This window comes from Lepidochelys kempii, chromosome 18 (assembly GCF_965140265.1).
Source record: "Lepidochelys kempii isolate rLepKem1 chromosome 18, rLepKem1.hap2, whole genome shotgun sequence".
Lineage (NCBI taxonomy): Eukaryota > Metazoa > Chordata > Testudines > Cheloniidae > Lepidochelys > Lepidochelys kempii.
In genome coordinates this window covers 12,695,454-12,717,930 of record NC_133273.1, presented here as the reverse complement: position 1 = coordinate 12,717,930, position 22,477 = coordinate 12,695,454, and the positions used below count along the sequence as shown (strand labels likewise).

Here is a 22,477-nt window from a genome sequence, read left to right as displayed (position 1 = left end):
AACAAACAAGTAAACATTCCCTTTGGTGTTTACAGCCCACACTGGACATCATTGTGTCACTGCTTGACAGCCAGAAAGCAAAATTCTCTATATACACATCATAAATAAAGACAAAGGAACTGACTTCCGTGATTTTCATTGTCCAAATTTAAATGCAAACGTTAAAAACAAGTTTTCAGAGTCTGTCATTCTTAATAATCTAAAGTGATATGAGTAGCACAGGAATGGAGAATTAATAATTAAATATATATACACACACATATACACACACACACACTATGAATTTTGTTGAGTCCAATCACCCTTGATGAGAGGCAGGATGGTCCAGCGGTTAGAGCAGCAGCCTGGGCACAACACTGGCCCAGATGCACTGCAGTAGTTGTGCCGCTGTAGTGTAGACATAGCCTTAGTGGCGCTGTGCCTCAGTTTCCCCATCTGCAAAGTAGGGATAATGGCACTTCCCTACCTCAGAGTGGTGTTATGAGAATAAATGTATTAAAGATTGTGAGGTGTTTAGATACCACCCTGTAGAAGTACCTTAGATAGATTGATTCTCCTATCTCACTCAGTCATTCCACCTTCTAAATTTTCAATACCATATTTAGTTTGACAGGGGATCATTACATTGCACAGTCACTTCAGATTTCAGATACTCCACTTTTGTGCACTGGACCCTTTTACTATAGCGCTGATGGCGCGGGAGCTGAGGAGGAAAGCTTCTAGATCTAAAAAAGAAAAGGAGGACTTGTGGCACCTTAGAGACTAACCAATTTATCTGAGCATAAGCTTTCCTGAGCTACAGCTCACTTCATTGGATGCATCCAATGAAGTGAGCTGTAGCTCAGGAAAGCTTATGCTCAAATAAATTGGTTAGTCTCTAAGGTGCCACAAGTCCTCCTTTTCTTTTTGCGAATACAGACTAACACGGCTGCTACTCTGAAACCTTCTAGATCTAGTGGGACTTTTCCGTTTGCCATTTTAAAATCTGTGGATTGGGGGACAAGGCTCTGGTGAAATCTAGAGTCTTTTGCAACAGGCCTCTGCAGTACCAGTTTCACATTCTGCATGCCAAGCTTCAGCCCTCCCAGTGCACATCTTCTGGGCCCAGTCCTGCTCCTAGCGAGGCCAATAGCAAAACATCGCTTGGTTTTAACAGGATCAGAACTGAGCCCTTTGAAATGAATGAATGCAAAATCCAGCTGTGCGCTGAACATTATGGCTCAGATCTGAATCACAAAACCAGTGAGGCCATGGCAAATTAGGGTTGCCACACAACCCAGGGGTACTTTCGTTTGCCCAGACGCCTTAACTCCCGTGAGTAGTTCCAAAGCAGTCAGCAGGATTACTTCCCTGAGTAAGGAATATTTATGAAGGAGGAGGGCAGGACCAGGGTTTACATTAGCTCCACAGAGCCCCTGTGATCGCCCCCAAAAGTCCGTGGATCTGCCAGAAACAGAGAGTGTGAAGCAAAGGAAGGAGGGAAAGGATGTGGGGGAGACCATCTGAACCATCAACCACCTCCTGGGAATTAAAACAATGTCTGTGCCAGAAGCAGTGAGGGGGAAGTGAAACCCCAGGTGTGTCCTGGCTTCGTAGAGACCAGGGTGGAAGAAGGGGGTGACTTTCTCTTCTCTTCTCCCTGCCAACACAGATGTCTTCAAATCAGGAGCTCGTGGGGGGGATTTCCCCCACTTTTACAGCCTAGTATGATGTGTGTGTGTGGGGGGATCATCAAACAGCCTAACGACTCCCCCCTCCCCCTATTTGTTCCATCCCATTTGGCAGCAATGGAGACTAATCTCTTTGGGGACCGAGCCGGGGCTCGCGGGCGCGGGACAGACGCTCCCCCAGCTGAGCAGAGCCTTGATCTCATTGTGTCTTGCGGCTCGCTGCACCGTGACTCCGGAGGCGGCCCCAGTCCACTGGGACGCGCTGCGGGTGTGAACGGGGGCGGGAGCAGAGCCCCGGGCCGGCAGCGGCTGCAGGCAGGTGAGGCGTGGAGCTGTGCAGCCCCCCCCCCCCCCCCGTCCCACCTGGCTCCTGAGCCTGGGGGACTTCCCTTCTCCTTCTCGCAGGCCTGGCATCAACTTCTCCCCCCGGGGGGCTCCCTCCTGCCTTTGTCTCCTTGCCTTTGTCTCCTTCTCTCTCTGGGGACCACCAGCTGGGGGAGCAGCCCCGCGGGGGCGCGCCGGGGCTCGGGAACGCGCACTCTCCCTTGCCTCCTATTGCAACGCCAGCCCTTGTGTATCTCCGCACCCCACCCCAGCTCTATTGCTAGCAGCTCCACCTGATCCCCCTACCCCGCCCCCCTTTCCGGACTGCGCCCCCCCCCTCCCCGGGGCTTCCCAGCTCCTCTGCCGGCTCTGCACATTCCCCCGCTGCCGCTCGCCTCGCCCTCCCCTGTCTCCTCCTCTTCTCGAGTGTGGACAGCCCCCCGAGCCAGGCAGATCGGCTGCTCCCTGCCCTTCCAGCTGACTCCAGAGCCGAGGAGCTGCAGACAGGTAGGCAGCGGATCTCTCCCTCCCTGCACCCCTGACCTTGTAGCTGGGCTCAGTCCTCTTCTCTGGGGCGGGGGCAGGGAATGGGCAGATTCTCTCGTCCTTTGGAGGCCCCCCCCCGCCCCTCACCCACACACCTTTCCTGCCCATCCCTCCCTCCCCGGCTGGGAGTGAATGACTGAGCCGCGGCATAAACCCCTCAACTTCCCGAGGCTGCCCCGACCCCGATCCCTTCCCCCTCTGGGGTTCAGCGCCCCGCATTCACAGCCCCTCTGGAGGGGGCTCCCCATCCCCCCCACACACCTGGGCTGCTCGGGATCCCGCTCCCCCATGCCACTCTCTGCTTTGGTCCAGGTAGCCTTTGCTGATTTCAGTTACAGCTGCTGATACTTGGGAAGGGGGAGGGCGGGGGGAGAGGTGACCCCTTTACATCATGTTCCTGCTTAGAATCTCCCGGACTGGGGGGAAGGGGGGGGCTCACGCTGCTGATCTCATGTTTTTGGTTGGTGCCAGTCTAAAGTCACTTTTAGCCAGAGATGGCTAAGCTCGGGGGAGGCAGCCAGGCAGCCTTCAGCTTTCATTGCGATTACATGATTCCTCTCATTAGTGCATTGTTTGATTTGCTGTTCAACCTCCCTGTGCCTGATTCCCCCCCGGATTTGTGGCTGGTGCAAAAGCTGTGGATGGAATGCAGCTTCATCCATTCAAAGGCACCTCAGGCCTGGTCTGTTCCGAGTCTGGTCGCTCACCGGGGTTTATTAGTTATTTCATTGCTTATTTCACACCCAGGCTCCTTGCCAACAGGGTTCGTTATTTCTGCTGTGGCGGGTTCCTCCGAGTCAGCATGATACAGTAACTATCATCTGCACAACAGATGCCAGTTATGTGCCTTACTGCAGGGCAAGAAGGTGGTGGGACTCAAGAACCTGAAATATTTATAAAGCATCCCCCGGATTAGGTCTGTCTAGCTAACTGATTGGGCCATGACTACTGGGGTCAGTCCTTACGATTAATCATCTGCTTGCCCTCCTCCCCATTCATGCTGAGAATCAGACACAGTTGCTGTTTCCCGGCTATTTTAAATCTTAATCACTTAGAGGCTCTGAGTCACTTTAAGATCCTGGTACTCCATTCACGTTGTCTTCCTGAGTTTGCTTGTTTTTGCTTTCCACCCTTTGTTTTCCTCCATTCAGTTATCCAGCTCCCTTTGCACCTAAGAGTAACCACACTGTCCCATTGATCCTAGACCTCTCCTCAGCTTGCATTTGCTCCATTGTGAAAAGTTACCAAGATGGAAAGCTTCTTTTTTCCTGGGGGGGGTTAAGCTACTTTATTCACAGAGAAACACAGGCACACACCTCTCTCAATTGCTCCCTGATTGTCCTCTAATCTTCTTCTGCTGGTGAAAGTGGGACTGTGATTCTGAATTAAATGATTTTGGCATAAGCTATTGGCTTATTACAGCTGGTAATTCATCATATAGAATTTATGTGACATTCATCCAATTCATACCTGAAGTCTTCCATCAGCATAGAGTTTGGATGGAAATTGGTTTGTATTTTCATTACATTTCCCTTTTATAAACCTGTGCATTTCTCTTGTGAAATCTGATTTAAAAAATCAACACTTATCACCCAAGGAATAAGGTCAATATCTTGCTCTAAATGAGCTGATACATGGAGACAAATCCACCCCCTGAAATGATCAAGCATATTGGGTCAAATCCCCCCTGGTGTAACTCCACTGGGTGTTTTTTATCAGTTGGCTGAATGCTTTTCAGTGGCGTGCGTGGTGTGCTTTCCTATTGATCGTCCCCCATTTGTCACTCTGCTTTGTGCATGAAATTAGAGATTCTTCAGTGCCGTGGTGACAGCAAGTGACTATATCTTGGATGCTAATCTCTAACTCATTGCCATTTTAATCTCATTATTGGGAAGAGGAGACCCTGTTTGATAGCAGGTCACATGTCTCTCACCAATGATGGCTGTGTCAGGTGTTTTGTGAAGTCCCGGGGGAAAGCAGAGCAGAGGGCACTGTATATTCATCCAGGTGCCCCTCTTCCATTTCCGTACCATGTCCTATCTGTCTATTCTACCTTCTAGGACATTGGAGGCTCAGTCCTGCAACCCTTTTGATTCCTGTGAGTGCCATAGTTCTACTGACATCAGTAGGGTTACTCACATAAGTAAGAGTTATTCCCAAGGGTACGGGTTGCAGGATTGAGGCTCAAGGTAATAGGAAGGCAAGGCCCATCTCCAGCACCGCTCAGAGCCAAAGTGTAAAACCCTGGAGGCTAGTGGTGACCTGATGGCAAACATATAAATTTAAACCTCCTACAGTATGTGAGCTGCTGAAGATGGGATTTCTTGAGTAACTTTAGATGTGTGACACTGCATCTCTCATCAGGTCTCAGGAGGGCATCCCAGCTCTACCACTGACCTGCTGTGGCAAGCCACCAATGCCAACGGTTTCCAGTGGTCACTGATTTTCAGTGCTCCACTTGAGACACCATGAGGCCATCACAACCCCAGTGGGAGCTGTGGGTGTGCAAAACCCTAGAGACCTGATTTGCCCTGGGTTGCAGCTTGTGCAGTCATTCCTGCCAGTGCAAAGTGAGCACGATGTGGACATAAAACCCTGCCCGTTTGGAATGGTAGTATTATACACTTACTTTGCATGAGGTTTCATGACGACCCAAGGTGCAGGACAGTGGAGAATCAGGCCCCTTTAAGGTGCCTTGAGTTGAGCATGCAAAAAGGGGGATACCCAGAATTAGGTGGCACTTTTGAAAATGTGGGTCTTACCCCTCTGTCCCTCTCTCCACCCATTAATAAAACAGGGGTAATCTTAAGGAGCTGCCTCTCAAGTGCATTGTGCAGCTAAGGTCCGTAAAGCACTCTGAGATCCTTCGATGAAAGGGGCCATGGCAATGCAAAGCATTTACATTAGCTGCTGTGGGCCAGGCAGCAGGGAGAGACCATCTCTGCCATCTAGGCTCAGCAAGAGGCTGCGTAGTGAGTGTGTGTGTGTGTATTTTTAGGTGTTACTGAGTATGAGGCAGGGGGCTGTGAAATGGGACAGGCATGTATTTTCCCAAAGCCCATTTGGTTCTGTGTCAGATTCACAACCCTTCCACAATCACAATATGGGCCAAACTCAGCCCTCATACAAATGAACTAAATTTCCCATGAACCCAAGGGGAGCTGTGAGTGTTTTGGGCATTGCTAAATTTGGCCCTGGGACTTTCTTCTGTGTAACAGCTTTTGCAGTAACTGTAAAATGCCACACCGGGTTAAATAACGACAGAGTGAGAAAGAAAGATTAGCAGGAGCTGCAGAGAAGAAGGCTCTTTCACCAAATTTGGTGACCAGGGACAAGGAGGAGCCCAGGGGCGGACAAATGAAGGGGGAGCAGGGTGGGGAGTGAGGAAATGAAGCAAGTTCATGGACTGTTTGGAAAAGGAGGAGGGCCGTTTTAAAGTGGATCCTGAAAGGAACAGAGTGACGTGTGCAGGAGGTTTGTGCTTCTTTGTTTACGCGAACTAGGTCTGAAAGAGGATGCCTGGGCTGTCAGCGCTGGTACAGAAGCTGTCCAGACAGAAAGCTCTTTACAAAATCGGTAACAGGAATATGCAAGAAATGCTCCAAGCCAGGGACGAGGCAAGGGGCATTTCCTATATCGGGGAGAGGGGTGTTTGAGATGAGTGCATATAAGTTGGGGATGCTGGTGAAGGGGAGAGAAACATGTGGATCTCTCCCCGGACTGCATATGAAGTTCCCTGCACTTGCCTGCAGAAATAGAAAACCACATGGAGAGAGCCCCAGCAGGGAAGAGAAACCTCATTTATCTGCACAATGCCATCCTCCTAACTCCAGCCCACACACTGTATGTCTGCTCGCGCAGACCAGAGCTTACCCATTCTATTCTCCTCCGGGCCCTTCACAGACCATCCGTCACCCCCTGGATCCTTCTTTACAGTGAGCCCTGGCACGGGGAGTTGGGATTCATTGTCCATCACGCCTGCCAGGCACGCAGGCAACATGCACAGATGATGCGGGAGACATGTACATTTGTCTGTCCCTGCAGCTTATGTTCCTCTATCTGGAGCGCAGTGAGAGCTGTGCCCTGTAGCACTCCCACAGCGAATTAAATTCCTTAAAGCCAGGGATAAATCTGGCCCAGAGTTTCTGTTCAATCCATTTTGATTCAGCCCTGGAGCACACAAGCTGGTTTCCTCTCTGCTGTCTGTCCAGCAAGAGTCCCAACATTCTTTGTTCATGGGCTCAGAGCTCCTGCTTCCCTTCCCCCCCACCCCCCATCTTCCAGATATGGAGTGGGAGGCGGCAGGGGTGAGGAGGGAATTGTTAGATATTTGAATGAATTTGGCATTGGTCTGATGTCTTTGCTTTATCCGCGAGGAACCACCTTTAAGTTAGGGGCAGGAGATGGCTGCATTTCAGAGGCACTATAATTCCCTGGTTTCTCTCTGTCGTGACTACAAATGACAGAGCACATTAGTGCCAATTACATGGGTGGTTTTTGTGCTACAGATCCCTGCCCACTCAGAACTGGTCTGAGCCCCAAAAAACTCATATTTTATATCAGCTACTGAACAGCCACTACTAACCCAAGTTGGATTCAAACTGGTGACCTAGAAGTGGAAGGCTCTGTAGCCCATTAATAATCCCCTGTCTGCACTGAGCATAGTTTTAGGACCATTAACAGGCTTGGTAGTATTTGCTTGAGACCCTTCACTCTGTTAGCGGGTGTTGATCCTGCAGGGAATGTTAAGTGGGTCCTGCTGATTCACTGAGGGAGGCGACTCATTACCCTGCCTGGATATAGAGGAGGCAGGGGTGACTCTCTAGAGGAAAGAGGATCTAGGGTGTGGGCCAAGCAGCACTGAAGGAGGAACCCTGGGAGCAGCCAAGCCTGGGGAAACTTTATAACCTTTGTTGATTAAGCCAGATCCCAGGAAGGAGGTGAACTTCTGTGTCTACACTATGTACAACTTTGTTTCAGAGCAGGTGCGTGAAGGCATCTCCTTGCAGGGCCAAATTCCGCTCTGACTTAACCCACCATGTGAACCTACTGAGGTCAATGCAGAATTTATCCTGTTATGAGGAGAGTGGAGTGGAGGTGTCAGACTGATGCTGGCTGCTATGTCTCTGACAGCGCAAGGGACTTGGTGAGAGGCTATGCTGGAGCTTGGTTTGGAGGGAGGAGGATCAGGAGCCAGACTGGCTGCTGATGGGAAGAGCAGCAGCGGGAGGCTGGAGAAGATGCAGACCGGTGTCCAAAACTAATGGGTTTGTCTGTGTAAAGCAAGGGATACCGCAGATGGGAAGGGAGAACTTGCAGACTATGCAGGAAAAGAGGATTGGGCCCAGGTAGATGGGAAGTAGAGGTAGCATCCAGATCTGGGCATAGGACTGGGTAAGGCAGAAGAGGATGCACTGTATGGAGGAGTCCCATGTTGACAAGGGGCATGGTAGGAGTTGCCCTTTAATGGAGCAGCAGTTCCATTAACTCGGGGCTGCTAGAATTTATGTGTTTGTCCTTAGAGCCATGCAGGCAGGAAAGCAGCATAAACACTTCTTAGCTCGTCTGATGACAGGTGCTGTATAATATAACGTATTTATTAACTGCATTATTATTGCAAACCTGTGCCCTCTTCCCCATGCCCACAGACCTAGTGCAGAGTGGAGGTATCACTCTGGCCCCTGCAAGATTCCAAACTGTATCGTGCCCTCAGGGAAGCTGCTAGGTCCAGGGTCTGTGCGCTTCACTTTCCCAGTTGGTGAAGAGCTGCAGTGAAGTTCACAACAGCATTTAGCCCTGCAGGGGTTTTCTGCATCTGATTCTTTGTCACCAGGTCCCCAGAAGAGCGCATGGCTGGGGTAATGTTCATGTGAAAAGCAAAGGCCTCGTGGCTGCACTAGTGATTGTGATGTGCGGCCCACGCTAGAGCAGCCTGTTTAATCCACTCTTGACACCTGCTGTTCCTTCCGCTTGGCATCCTCCCATTTCTCCTGTGGATGAGAAGGTGAGACACTGTTCCCAGTCCTCAGAATTCAGAGTTGCCAAGACCCAGCTGGTTTGCTCTAATTTAAAAAAACGATGAAATTGTTCTGGACAGAGAGATACTGTTTTTGCTCAACAATATTTATTGTTTCACTGGCCTTGGAGTAGGAACTGCAGATGCTTTGCTAAATGGATTCCAAGTTGTAACTCTAGATTTTGCATGAGCCAAAATGAAATGCGATTTTGTAGCATGACTCTGTTGGCAAATAAGATATTCCAGTGCCTCGCAAAGCAATTCGTAGACAAGCGGCTTTCCTTGGTCATTAGCAGCCCTAAATAAAGGCATGGGTTCTGTCTACATGAACATTGCTTGGGCCTGAACTTCCAGGGGAGGGGGTTTTTTCCCGATGGCAGTGGGAAAGTATGGAAGGGGTTGCCTCCTTCCATGCTCTAAAGACCCACGTGGAGTAACTGCAGGAAGGTTGTGGCCAAGCTTGCTGTGGAATGAATAAACAGGGCTTTCACTAGGGGACTGAAGAATTCCTTCTTATGAGCACATCAGTTGCAGAAAATCTGCATACAATCTGAATACAAAGAGAAGTAAATAATATTCCTTTGCCCTCGCCATTCCTTCTAAAGATCTCAAATGGCTTTACTGACTTAATAAGCCTCCCAATGCCAGTGACACAGTAGCCCCATTTCACAGATGCGGAGACTGAGGCAAGGAGCGGTGAAGTGACTTGCCCAAGGCCACAGAGTGGCAGAGTAGGGAACAGAACCCAAGAACAGCAGCCCAGAGTCCCAGTCCCAATTCCCTATACTGCACACGAGACAGCCCTCCCACCCTTGTCAGTCCAACAGATGACTGGAAGCATTTGTTTGCTGCCTGGCTACCCTTCAATGGAACACTTCCAGGGTTTACTCAGACCCTGCTTTTCTTTAGCATCCCTAGGGCAGCGCATGCTGGGCTCCTGGTAGCACCTCTGGAGCTGCCCTGCCCCAGGCCCATCGCCTGCCCTACAAGGCCACCGGCTGCTTCCCGTTCTGTTCATCTTGACATCTTCATCTCAAGCAAGCCAGCCATGAGGAGGCCCAGAATGCACGACAGCTGGTACTGTCCTTGGTACTGGCCAAAAGCCCCACCATTGCCCGTAGGAGCCAGGATCGCATCTCTAGCTCCTCAGATGGCAGGAGGTAAAAGAGAAGGGTGGGGGGCTAGTCAGAAATCAAAGGGAGGCATCACCATTGATTAATGACCTTCATTTGCACATGAAACTGGAACCTCTCCTCCCCTGCAGGCCTTGCATGTGCTGCTGTGACCAAGGCTGGAATAGGATGAGGTAACCAAGGAGGAGGGACTCATTCATTGCCCGCCTTGAGCCTCTTAGAATCATAGAATCTCAGGGTTGGAAGGGACCCCAGAAGGTCATCTAGTCCAACCCCCTGCTCAAAGCAGGACCAATCCCCAACTAAATCAACCCAGCCAGGGCTTTGTCAAGCCTGACCTTAAAAACCTCTAAGGAAGGAGATTCCACCACCTCCCTAGGGAACCCATTCCAGTGCTTCACCACCCTCCTAGTGAAAAAGTTTTTCCTAATATCCAACCTAAACCTCCCCCACTGCAACTTGAGACCATTACTCCTTGTTCTGCTACCACTGAGGACAGCCTAGATTCATCTTCTTTGGAACCCCCTTTCAGGTAGTTGAAAGCACCTATCAAATCCCCCCTCATTCTTCTCTTCTGCAGACTAACTAATCCCAGTTCCCTCAGCCTCTCCTCATAAGTCATGTGCTCCAGCCCCCACTCATTTTTGTTGCCCTCCACTAGACTCTTTCCAGTTTTTCCACATCCTTTTTGTAGTGTGGCGCCCAAAACTGGACACATGCTGTGTTCTCATTCAGTCCCGAATCTTGGCCTTCCTCCCACTCCATACTGCTGCAGTCCTGGCCTCCCCGCTACACTCCATGTGCATCCAGTCTCAAGAACCCTCCTCCTTTGCTGCACTCCTGCCTGCATGTTATTGTCATTGAACCCTGATGTCCCAAGTGATGAGAGGTGAGGCTAAACTGCCAATGTGGGTTCTGGACTCCAACTTCCCCCAGAGGTCAGGGCTCTTCCTATCTGGTGAGGTTTGGTTTTGGAATGTTGGGCCGATGCTCAGTTTGACTGAAATCAAAGAAACTGCCCATTTATGCCATCTGAGGAGCAGGCCCAGGGCTCTAGCCTGGAATGTCCCCTGTACTTGTTGGTTCTCAAACTCACTCCTTATTCATGTTAAGTCAGCATTCCCTGAACAGGAGACTCTCTGTAGCACAGAGCAACTGCAGAGCCAGCGTTTTCCCACGTAACAGGCTCGTTGATCGGACAATGTCTTTCCTTTGGCTATTTTCCTTGATGCAAGATTTTGTGAAATGCAGGAGCTGCAAGGATTGCATTCTCTTTGCCAGGAGAAGACATTGAAGGGGTGAGTAAGTTCAGCATGTGATGATACTGCCTTCCGGGCACCCTCCTTCTGCTGCTCACCCTCTTAAGTCAGCAGTGTGACATAGAGGGAAGAGGGCAGGAGTGAGCGTCAGAGCACCTGGATTCTGTTCCCAGCTCTGCCGGTTTGTGATGTCGGCCAAAGCACTTAATTTCTTGGTGTCTCTCCCTGTTCCTCGAAAGGGGATCACAACACTTGGCAGTCTTTGTAAATCATGTTGAGAGCCTCAGATTAAAGCCATATTCAATTAAACTGAAAGGCAGAAGATTTCAAACAGATAAAAGGAGAGATGCTCTTTTTTTTCTTTTTTTTTGCATACTGCACGGTTGGCCTGTGGAACTCATTGCCACATGATAACATGGAGGCCAAGAGCCTAGCAGGGTTCAGACCAGGATGAGACTTTTATAAGGCTAACAAGAACATCCAGAGTGGTGCTATTAAGGGATAAAAATACAATCCCCCAAGGCTGGAGTGCAGCTGTGGGTCCAGTGAGTGTGCTGTGTTTAAAGGGCTGATCTCAATCCTGGTGTGGGAGCGGGGAAGATAGAAGGGGGTTTTGTGGGCTCTATAAGGCCTGGATTCTTTGATGAACTTGATGTTGATTATATGTTTATCTCAGGTGCAGCAAGGCGCCCAGGATTATGGCATCTTCCTCCTGCTCCTTGTCCCCTTTCTTTTTCTTCTGTGTCCTGGTTCTCTCTGATATCTGCCCAGTGGGCTCCTTGGACCCTGGCACCCAGGACAAAAACATCCCAGAGAATAACAACAACCTGCAAAACCAGGAGCTGTGGCAGCATCAGCCCCAAGCAGGGCACCACCGCAGGCCTGGTGGAGCCAAGAAGGACAGGGCCCATGGCATGCCTTCCAGAGGGCAGGTGTCTGGAGAGGAGGCCCTCAGGCTGGCAAGTGGGACTCCAGCAGGAGAGGACCAGGGAGCAGTCCAACGGCCTGCTGCCCTGAAGCAGCAGAAGGACGTGTTTCTGGGCTTTGAGTTCCCATATCCTGAGAGGGAGAACCAGTCCCCTGGGTCGGAGAGGGGGAAGAAGCAAAACCGGGAACACCGGCGGCACAGCCGCAGGGAGAGGCTGAAACAACACCGAGGTAGAAGACCCCAAAGGGACCTGGGTCTCCTGGCTGCTTCAGAGGGCAAAGTGTGTGTGTGTGTGTGGCTGGGGAGGGGCAGTGTGTGTGGGGGGGAAGGTGGCTTTGGAGGGGCAGTGTGTGTGGAGAAGGGGCGGTGTGTGGGGAAGGTGGCTGGGGAGGGGAAATGTGGGAGCGAAGGGCAGTGTGTGTGCGGGGAGGGTCAGGGTGTGTGTGCGGGGGAAGGTGGCTGGGGAGGGGCAGTGTGTGTGGGGGGGAAGGTGGCTTTGGAGGGGCAGTGTGTGTGGGGAAGGAGCGGTGTGTAGGGGGAAGGTGGCTGGGGAGGGGAAATGTGGGAGCGAAGGGCAGTGTGTGTGCAGGGAGGGTCAGGGTGTGTGTGCGGGGGAAAGTGGCTGGGGAGGGGCAGTGTGTGTGTGTGGGGAAGGTGGCTTTGGAGGGGCAGTGTGTGTGGGGAAGGGGCGGTGTGTAGGGGGAAGGTGGCTGGGGAGGGGAAATGTGGGAGCGAAGGGCAGTGTGTGTGCGGGGAGGGTCAGGGTGTGTGTGCGGGGGAAGGTGGCTGGGGAGGGGCAGTGTGGGGGGGAGTGCATCAGGGTTGTGGGGGTGAGGGAGGAGGGTGATTGGGAATGGGCAGTGTGTGTGTGTAGAGGTGTACAGGGGCATGGGAGGGTGTCTTGGAGCAGTGTGCTTGGCTGGTGTGATCCGGTGCATGGGCATATGTACAAAATATGCACAAGAAAATGTGAAAACGTTGAAATCTCAGGTTGTAACAGTTCATTGCTGTTTTGTAAAAATGATCTGATTTTGGGAGGGAAGGAAACCCTGACATTTCATGGGGGTTGTGATGTTTTGGCCTTGTTTGGGGGTTTTATTGTTGTTGCTTTTCCTCAACTAGTCCGGTTTACAAACACATCTCAGCAATGTTCAAAACCTCCAATCTTGACCTTGGAACTTTACCAGAATTGAAAATCCATCCATCCATACATACATGCATAAAGCAATTTTCATCCACATTATTTTTATTTATTTATTTAGCATCAAAACTTGAATTCTCACGATTTTCAGTCAAGCCAATTTAGCAAAGTTGTGTGAAACATAAATTTTGCAGGTGCAAAATTACACTAACAGAATTAAAAAGTCACTTTAATGTAACAAGGGGGCTGCTTTGCCTCTCAGTTCAAGCTGTGTATATGCACGATTCCACGGGCCAGTTCCTCAGCTGCTGTAAATCAGCATCGCTCTGTTAGAGCTATTGCAGCTATGCCAATTTACACCAACTGAGAATTTGGCCTCTGATATTTCCCTGGGCTCACCTCAATCTCTTTCTGCCCTCCCTAAAAGAAAGAGCCCTTGGTTGCTTTCTTATGGGACTGACTGCTTCACACAAGGTCTAGGTGGGAGAACACAGAACACAGTAGCTGGTTTCAGGCAGTATTTTTCCCGGACAGTTGCTATCTTCCTGTGTAGACATAAATTTAACTTAAGGTGTAAATTTAAACTGATTTAATTAAACTTGTACAAAGGGCTGTGTGGACAGTCTTATGCCAGTTTATCTTAAACAGTCAGTTTGGAACAGATTTACACGGAACCAATATAAACTCCTCTCAAACCGAAATAAGTGTGTGCACACAGTGCTTTCTGGTGCTATATTGCTTTCAAACTGATTTAAATTCAACTATTACAGCTTACTAATGAAGGGTGGACTACTCAAAAGCACTCAGCCTTATTCTACTCCTATTGACCACAGTTGGCATTGGCTGAATCTCATAATATAGTTTTAAATCAGTGGCCATGCCCTGTTTCTTTCTATGGAATTCCCAGATAAGCTCTTCAGGGCAAAGGTTATTTTGTTCTGTTTGCACAGCACCAAGCACCCTCGGCTGCTGGGCCTCCTTGGCACTTCCACAACACAGATTATTAATAATAATAATTAATAAATAATAGTCTGTGTCAGCCCCTTCTGAACTTCTCCTGGGAGAGATAGATTTGGAGTGAGACGGATTTGAACTGCTTTTCCCACCCCACAGACCTTAAGGTCCAAGCGCATCTGATGTCTGTATCCAGATTCAAAGGCTGCAGGTGGTGTTGTGGTGTAACTATCCCCAGGGGAAATTCTGTGGCCCCTAGCAAGGAAAAGGATGAGGAAGATGATGTCATTGTCCTTGTCACCTTCTGTAGGCAAAGGCCCTGACCCTGAGCCAAGCTCATTGTATAAGAAGCCTGAAAACTTCGAGGGGCAGTTTCAAAACCTCCAGGTGGAGGAATTCACGGGTCTGGCTCCCACAGTGCTCCCCTTCACCATGCTGGAGACAGCAGTTTCTACTGAGGAACCACCAGCTCTTCCACCCACGTCCCTTCGGCCCCAGGTAAAGGTGCACCTGTTAAATGCACTGGACTCTCCACCACTGCAACTGGCTGGAATTTTCAAAGCAACCTAAGGGAGTTAGGTGCTGAGCTCCCCTAAGTCATGCTTGGTGGTGGTATAGAGGCTGATGGTGCCTTGCTATCCCCATCTGGAGCCAGCAGGATCCTGGGAGAGGAGACAGGTAGCTGCTTGGTGCCCCCATCTCCCTCACAATGATCAGCTCTCTACTGAAAAACACCCTCTCCCCAACCAGTGTGAGACCCCAAGACTTCCCCATGAGCTACAGTTCCCTCCTGCCCCTTTCAGGCATCTACTTTCCAGGTGTATTGTCTGACACAAAAGCTCTCCTAAAAAGTGCAGCTCCTTTCCTCGGAGACACCAGAGCACCTCCTCACTCAGGAAGATCTCCTCCCTTGATTGAGACATCTCTCCTCACCCCTGCTAGCCACTCAGCTTCCCAAAAGCGCCCTGGCATAGAACAAGAGCTCACTTTGAGAGACAGCATGTCCCAGTGGACCCAGGATAGGCCTAGAAGCCAGGAACTCAGGAATTCTTGCCCTGGGCTCTGTCACTGACTTGCTCTAGAGCCACAGGGTAGGATTTTCAGAAACACGCAGCATTGACCTAACTACTCCTGTTGAGGTCGCCTGGAGTTTAATCCTTGGCTTCACTGGGAACAGAGTGAGGCCAATGCTGAACAATCTGCGAAATGGGGGTAAAAATCCCCACTTCTGGGGGGTTAGTGTCCTTAAAGTACATGCTGAAATTTGCCTGCGGGGCCCTACAGAAGGGCATACTATTTACTGCTTTGCTTCTTGTCACCTGCAGGTCCGTGTCAGGCAAGATGGGGACGTGATGCCCACCCTGGATATGGCTCTGTTTGACTGGACAGATTATGAAGACCTCAAGCCAGAAATGTGGCCATCTGCCAAGAAAAAAGGTATCCAACTTCCATGGGACCTACTATTGCTACGTGTACCCTCCAACATCCCTCTCAGGCTTGGGGTTCCCAGCTATCCAGGAAACGGAAGGACAGACATGTGGGGCTGGGGAGTAGGAGAGACAGACAAAAAGCTTAAGTGGTCTTATTGCATCAGTTAGATTTTGCAGCTGATTATACCTAACACACCCCTGCTATGGCTGTACCCACAGGGCGTGCTTGTCAAGATGAGGATTAGCTTTATAAAGTTCCATTTCTCTATTGCCATGCAAAACGTACTGAATCCTTTGTCTACCACGAAGGGCATTTTGAGGGCATAAGGCATAGATTTGCCAACTTCTTCCTTTTATTTTATTATCTGACACACATCGTGCTCTAATCTGTTCGAGTCTCCATACTGAGCGAACTACATCTCTGCTGTATCAAGTGATTTATCTGATATTGTCAGGTTCAGCTGGAAAGAGAACAGTGTTAGTGTCAATGGCTAAGGAATCTGTGATCATTTTTCAAGAGCTAATCCATTAATCTAGCCATTGAAAATATTGTTTTTATAACTATCTCCGTTAGCTGGGGCTGATTCTTTTGACTCCTACTAAACCCTCCCTCTATCCGCTTGTATTTCATGTTCTGGAGCAATTTGCCCTGAGCTGGTCCAGAAGATGTGGTTTGGGTTAGGTTCAGGCCAAGGGAGATTTCAATAAGCAGCAAAGCCTGTGAGGAGCAGAGATGAGACTTGAACTGTAGAAGTTTGGATCCAGATCAGAACATCTCTCAAGTTTGAGGCTGTTTGGATCTAGGGATGGTTTGGTTCTGGGCCTACCTCTAGGAAGGAGTGCTGATCTCAGAAGCTTTCAAAGGCCTTCTGTTCCCCGTGAGCAGTGCGGGTGCTGGTCATTTGGACTAGTGAGAAGGAACATGGGAGAAGGTCAAAGTAGCTTAGCACCTACTAGAGAAATGCTGCTCCTTAACCACCCCATTTGGCAGGAAGGTTCAGGCTGCTGGAAAAGGTACAGCCCCATTGAATTCCATCAGTTATTTGCTCTTCTCCCTAGAGAAACACCGTAGTAAGAGCCCCAACAGTGGAAATGAAACCATGGCAGCTGAAGGAGAGCCATGTGACCATCACCTTGACTGCCTTCCAGGTGAGCACGAGCCTCATAAAAACAAATTTCATTCATTGCAGAGTTGGTTGCAGACTCTGGAATGTTTGGAATCCAGCCCTGGATTCTGTGGCTGGGGTCGGGGGAGGGAGGGGTGACATCCCCCTCTAATTTATTCTAATTTTGAGAAATGGGTGATGTGGCAAGGTGAGTGTGGAGTCTGCTGTGAACATCCATTTTCAGACAATGCACTGTGTCCTGGAGGAATTCCTGCTCAAGGCGGGTGCAGGTGGGGAGATAATTCAACAGCATTCTCTCTCCTTTTGACCATCTCTTGATGGCTCGCTCACTGTGTTGGCAGGATCCTGCTGTGACTTGCGTGAGCACCTCTGCAAACCGCACAATCGAGGCCTTAACAACAAATGTTACGACGACTGCATGTGCACTCAAGGTGAGTTCAGCTCATCACTGGTGGGAGACCCCCCAAGTCCTTGTTTTCTGTTTATCGCTGGTTCAGTGGCTGGCTACAGAGATTATAGCGGGGAAGTGGGGTCTAGCAGTTTGAGAGCCGGGACCCCTGAGCTCTAATCTTGTCTCTGCCATTAATTTACTACATGTCCATGGTCAAGTCATTTAATCTCTCTATTTCCTTACCTGCAAAGTAGGGAAATTAATCCCTCCATTCCAGTCTCGGCGGAGGAGTGTTAGCAATAATCCATTAATGTCTGTAAGGGGCTTTGAAGATGCACCGTGCTATATACTTTCTAGGTAGATTTTTCTCAGAGGTGTACATGGTAGCAGGATATTCTAGACCAAGGACCTTATTCAAACATGATGCTGCTCTAAATTGGCCTCAGGAGCATGCTTCTATGGAAATCCCAGTGGGGCTGCCCCAGGCCCTGTTTCATGTTTAGGCTGGTTAAGTTAATGACAAGTATGTCGATATCCCATGAGATACGGTGGTAGGATAAATTTGGAGTTGAGCGAAGCTCTGATCATATGTCAGGTTTCAGAGTAACAGCCGTGTTAGTCTGTATTCGCAAAAAGAAAAGGAGGACTTGTGGCACCTTAGAGACTAACCAATTTATTTGAGCATGAGCTTTTGTGAGCTACAGCTCACTTCGTCGGATGCATACCGTGGAAACTGCAGAAGACATTATATACACACAGAGACCATGAAACAATACTTCCTCCCACCCCACTGTCCTGCTGGTAATAGCTTATCTAAAGTGATCATCAAGTTGGGCCATTTCCAGCACAAATCCAGGTTTTCTCACCCTCCGCCCCCTCCCCCCCCCAAACTCACTCTCCTGCTGGTAATAGCCCATCCAAAGTGACCACTCTCTTCACAATGTGTATGATAATCAAGGTGGGCCATTTCCTGCACAAATCCAGGTTCTCTCACCCCCCTCCAAAAACCACACACACAAACTCACTCTCCTGCTGGTAATAGCTTATCCAAAGTGACCATTCTCCCTACAATGTGCATGATAATCAAGGTGGGCCATTTCCAGCACAAATCCAGGTTTTCTCACCCCCCCACCCCCATACACACACAAACTCACTCTCCAGCTGGTAATAGCTTATCTAAAGTGATCATATGTGTTTTTCTTACGGGGGAACTGAATGGCCTGGGGGCATTGGTAATGAAATGCAGAATCTTTCCCCTCTTGGTAGACAGGCCTGAATGCAGCTCAGAGCAGTGGTATCCAAATACAAGTGCCATCTGTTCAGTGACCTGTGACATCAGTCTAGTTCCCAGTGGACAACTGCCCACATCATAAAATCCATCACTCAAAGGCAATTTTGTTGGCTGTCTCGTTGCAGAAGCCAGGGAGACTGAAGTCCCCTCTCACCCCTGAAAAGGTCTCTCTCTAGGGGAAGCTTTCACTGCCCAACCTGTGCTGTCCCTGCTCTGTGGAGCAAAAGAGGGCTCTTGTTCCCAGGGCTGTCCACGCAGCACCTTCCAGCAATACCAAGGGCCAGCCCCTAAGTTAGCGTACCTCATTGTCTTCAGTGGAGCTACCTGGATTTGCACCAGCTGGCCCAACATTGTAATTACTGTGACAGACCCAGACCAGTGGGGTACAGGAGTCCAGTCGAAGGCAAATATACTGGCCACTAGATCAATAGTTTTCTGTTCCCTGAGTGACCAGAGCAGGAGCTGCCCTAGAGCAATCAGAAACCTACTAGAACCAATTAAGACAGGCAAGCTAATTAAGATACCTGGAGCCAATTAAGAACTTACTAGAATCAATTATGGCAGGCAGGCTCATCAGGACACCTGGTTTAAAAAGGACCTCCCATCAGTTTGTGAGGGGGCACACAGGGAGTGAGAAGGTATGCTGCTGGAGGACTGAGGAGTACAAGCGTGATCAGGCTTCAGGAGAAAGATCCTGCAGTGAGGATAAAGAAGGTGCTGGGTGAAGACCAAGGGGAAGTAGCCCAGCTGTCACACAGCTGATACAGGGGACATTGTAGACAGCTGCTATCCATAGGGCCCTGGGCTGGAACCTGGTGTAGAGGGTGGCCCCGGGTTCCCCCCAACTCCTGATCGGACACAGGAGGAGTTGACCTGGTCTGTGAGAAACGCCAGAAGGGAAGGTCTAATTTGGAAAGGGATCTGGCCTGTTCCCGAGCCACTAGGTGGGACCCAGAGACTGCAGGGATTGTTCTCCATTTCCCCCATGCTGGCCAGTGACGAGGTTAGCTGAGTGGACGGCAGATTTGAGCCTCTAGCAGAAGCGGCCAAACTGAGGGCTGCCGTGAACCTCTGAGGCGAGCAAATCCACCCAAAAGCCCAGGACCCACCACGGCAGAGGAGGAACTTTGTCACAATACTTTCCTAGTTTGTAAAGCATGTTTCTGATTGACAAGAGGCTAACTAAGAAGAGGCACCAAAAGACAAATGTGCCATGTCCCAGCCACAGCTGAATTACTTGGGCAAATTCCCAGAGTGAAACACCCTGAGCTGTAGCTCATGAAAGCTCATGCTCAAATAAATTGGTTAGTCTCTAAGGTGCCACAAGTACTCCTTTTCTTTTTGCGAATACAGACTAACACGGCTGTTACTCTGAAACCCTTATTAGGAAGGCTGTTCATTGGTATCTTCTTAAAACAGAGGCTGCTTTCCCAGTATACAGATATTCTTCACCAAAGGCTACCTCAACCAGCATCACATATTCCCTACACTTTAGGACTTGATCCAAAACCCACAGAAGTCAATGGAAAGACTCCTATGGACTTCCGTGGGCTCTGGATCGGGCCCCAGTCACTGCTGTCAGAAGCCTCTGCCTCCTCTCGTGAAGTTTAAGAGCGATAAAGTAGCGAGGGGAGCTCCCCGACCATTGCTGCTATTACAGCCACACGTTAACCCTCATTTCCCAGTGGAGCGATCACTTAGACAGTAATAGGAAGTAATCGGGGGAGACCAAGCAAAACGTCCTACGGATTTTCCTTACTGTTGTCAGTGCGCTCTATGGAATTTCTGAAGAACCCGTGAAACGCTCTGTCAGCACCAATGAAATCTCAGCTATAAACAAGCAGACGTAGCCTTTGATCAGTGAGCTAAATAGAGACAAGAAAACAATAAGCCCTACGAGGCCCAATGCAGGGGATGGGACTTCTCTGCCATTCTGGTCCAAATGGCTCACCCAACGTTGTGTTCATGGGACAGTCCCCATTGTGGTGGGTTCTGCCATTGAGCCTGTGTGTCGCCATGAGTCACGTGCTCACTGCTGAGATTGCCTCCACTTCCCCTACTGTAAGATGAGGACCGGCCTAATTCCTTGAAAGCTCTATTCACCAGCACACACGCAGACTCCAGTACAATTCCGTGTGTGTGTGTCTATGCACGCACACCCAGATTACTCCCCAGAGCAGTTGGACCATCTCACACTCCTCATCTGTGTCTTCCATGCAGGGCTACGTTGCTACGCCAAATTTCACCGGAACCGAAGAGTGACCCGGAGGAAAGGGCGTTGTGTGGAGCCGGAGTCAGCCAGTGGTGATCAGGGATCTTTCATTAACGTGTAGAAGAGGGCAGAGATTCATTTCCAACCCGGAGGGTCAGGGACGAGTTATTTATAACTAGCAGTGGGGAGGGGTGGGGAAATTACCAAATGATTGAAGCTGCAGGCTCTGACTGGGCGAGGCCCCAACGAGACTGATTCTGATGATGAGATGAGGGTAGCTGTTCTCAACCTTTTCTATCCCAGGACCGCCCCCCGGACATCTCTCCCATCTTGCTGGGACCCCCTCTCCCATCTAGCAGAGGGATTGTGGTCCCCTGACACCTGTTCATGACCCTTGAGCTGAGAGCCTCTGAAACAGGGGAAAGGGGCCTTATATCCTCTCCGCTGAGAGGGAAAGAGAATCCAAGACTCTCCTCTCACTGCAGCTAAAGTTGCTTCCTTTAGGGCGAATGGAAGCCAGGGCTTAAGTCTTTCCCCTTGGTTATTTCTTGTGAGAAGACTGGGAGGAGCTCCCCTAGGAATCCTAGGTTCTGGGACAGGTGGGTGGGTGTCCTTGTTCTCTCCTGCTTGGAACCTATATGGGAGATCAGAGAAGATGACCAGGAAATTGGATACCCTGAGCCGGACCATTGCATGGGACATGCCCATTCTCTGCAGCCCTGAAATTCTTGCTTTCCCTATGGCTTATCGCCCACAGCCAGTCAGTCTCTTTTCTCTGCCTAGGACTGTGGGACAGTGATGCACAGCTAGGCAGTGCTTTAGTGATATCTCCTGCCACACACTAGACAAACACCTGCCTTCGCTGGTGACTCTGTCCAGAACCCTCACTTCAGTGTCTGTGTGGGGTAATTTGGAAGATAAGAACCTGAACCTCAGCCGGTGTATGTGGCTGCTGCTCCACTGACTTCAGGGGAGTTGGGCCCATTTTACACCCCACCTGAGGATCTGGGCCTAAATGTGCAGGTGATGAGACACTGGATCTTAGATCTGTTCCTTGCTTTGCCAGAGACTCGCTGTGGGGCCAGGGTGAGTCACTCTACAGCTCTGTGCCTCTGTGTTTCCCCTTCCGTAAAATGGAGATATCTCCCTCCCTCCTTCAGTTCATTCATGTTGGTGACCCACTTTTCAGACCCTCAGGTGCACTGTGCTACAGAAGGGCAAAGTCTAGTTATTGCGGTTGGCGAGGGGTGCCAGCCGGCACGCTGCCTTTCAGAGGACCAGTTGCTCAGCATGCAGTCTGATCTGAGTGACCAGGCAGGTTCATGAGGGGGCTCTTGGCAAGAGGACTCCATTGGGGGCTGGTGCAGTTAGCCAGAGGGTCCGTCCCTGGAGTCAGCACCGCGGCATTGGGACACAGGGAGATGCTGGTTTTGCTTTTCTTCAACCAGCAGCCAAGGCTGGAAGGAGGGTCACCTAGCCATGAGGCCATGCCCTATTTTTATTCCCACTGCAGTTAGCAGACTATGCGTTCCCGAGGCTGTCCCCTCCCCATCCCTTCCTCTCTCTCCCATGGAGGACAAGCTGGTTGGGACGGGCTGAAGATAACATCCTGGCCTGCAGCTCTCACTCATTTGGTTCTCCTTTGGAGTGTGGGGTTTTTTAATTATTATTTTTAGGAGTTTTCTGGGGAAATGCAGTTTTCCTAGTGAACAGACAATAAAGTTTCTGGTGAAGGAAGGTGGGGCAGGGCTGTTACCTTGTAGTACATCCTGTGACGTGTTGCATGCGCATTTGATTGCGATGTAAATAAAGAGATGATAGTTAGCCTTTCCCCAACTCTTTCTGCTTCCTTGCCTGCCTCCATCCCTGGGACAGGAGCCCACCAGAGAGCCTTTGTGAGGCTAGGTCCATGACCTCTGAGGAACACCTAGGTGCTTCTGACAATGGTGCATAGGAATTGTGCTACTCTGGGGCTCCATCCAGTCCCATATACCATCTCCAGCATCAGGTGCTTCAGAAGAAGATTGGAAACCAGCCTGGCACTAGGCAGCTATG

At 50.0% G+C, this 22,477-nt stretch overlaps 1 protein-coding gene across 11 annotated transcripts; it reads left to right on the top strand.

Moving 5' to 3' along the window:
* Nucleotides 1–1,916: 1,916 nt before the first annotated feature.
* On the top strand, nt 1,917–22,253 carry DRAXIN (dorsal inhibitory axon guidance protein). 11 transcript variants are annotated; one of them, XM_073316681.1, is made up of 9 exons: nt 2,035–2,501; nt 8,374–8,544; nt 10,821–10,987; nt 11,625–12,106; nt 14,282–14,469; nt 15,297–15,408; nt 16,461–16,550; nt 16,870–16,959; nt 20,431–22,253. In XM_073316681.1, exons 3-9 carry the CDS (start codon nt 10,935–10,937, stop codon nt 20,541–20,543), a joined length of 1,128 nt encoding a protein of 375 aa, XP_073172782.1. In that variant the 5' UTR covers nt 2,035–2,501; nt 8,374–8,544; nt 10,821–10,934; the 3' UTR covers nt 20,544–22,253. The 11 variants fall into 11 exon arrangements, with proteins under 11 accessions (XP_073172791.1, XP_073172782.1, XP_073172786.1 ...); XM_073316687.1 differs by having other exon boundaries at nt 2,036–2,501; nt 10,941–10,987; XM_073316685.1 differs by lacking the exon at nt 8,374–8,544 and having other exon boundaries at nt 10,925–10,987.
* The last annotated feature ends 224 nt before the right edge of the window (nt 22,254–22,477 follow it).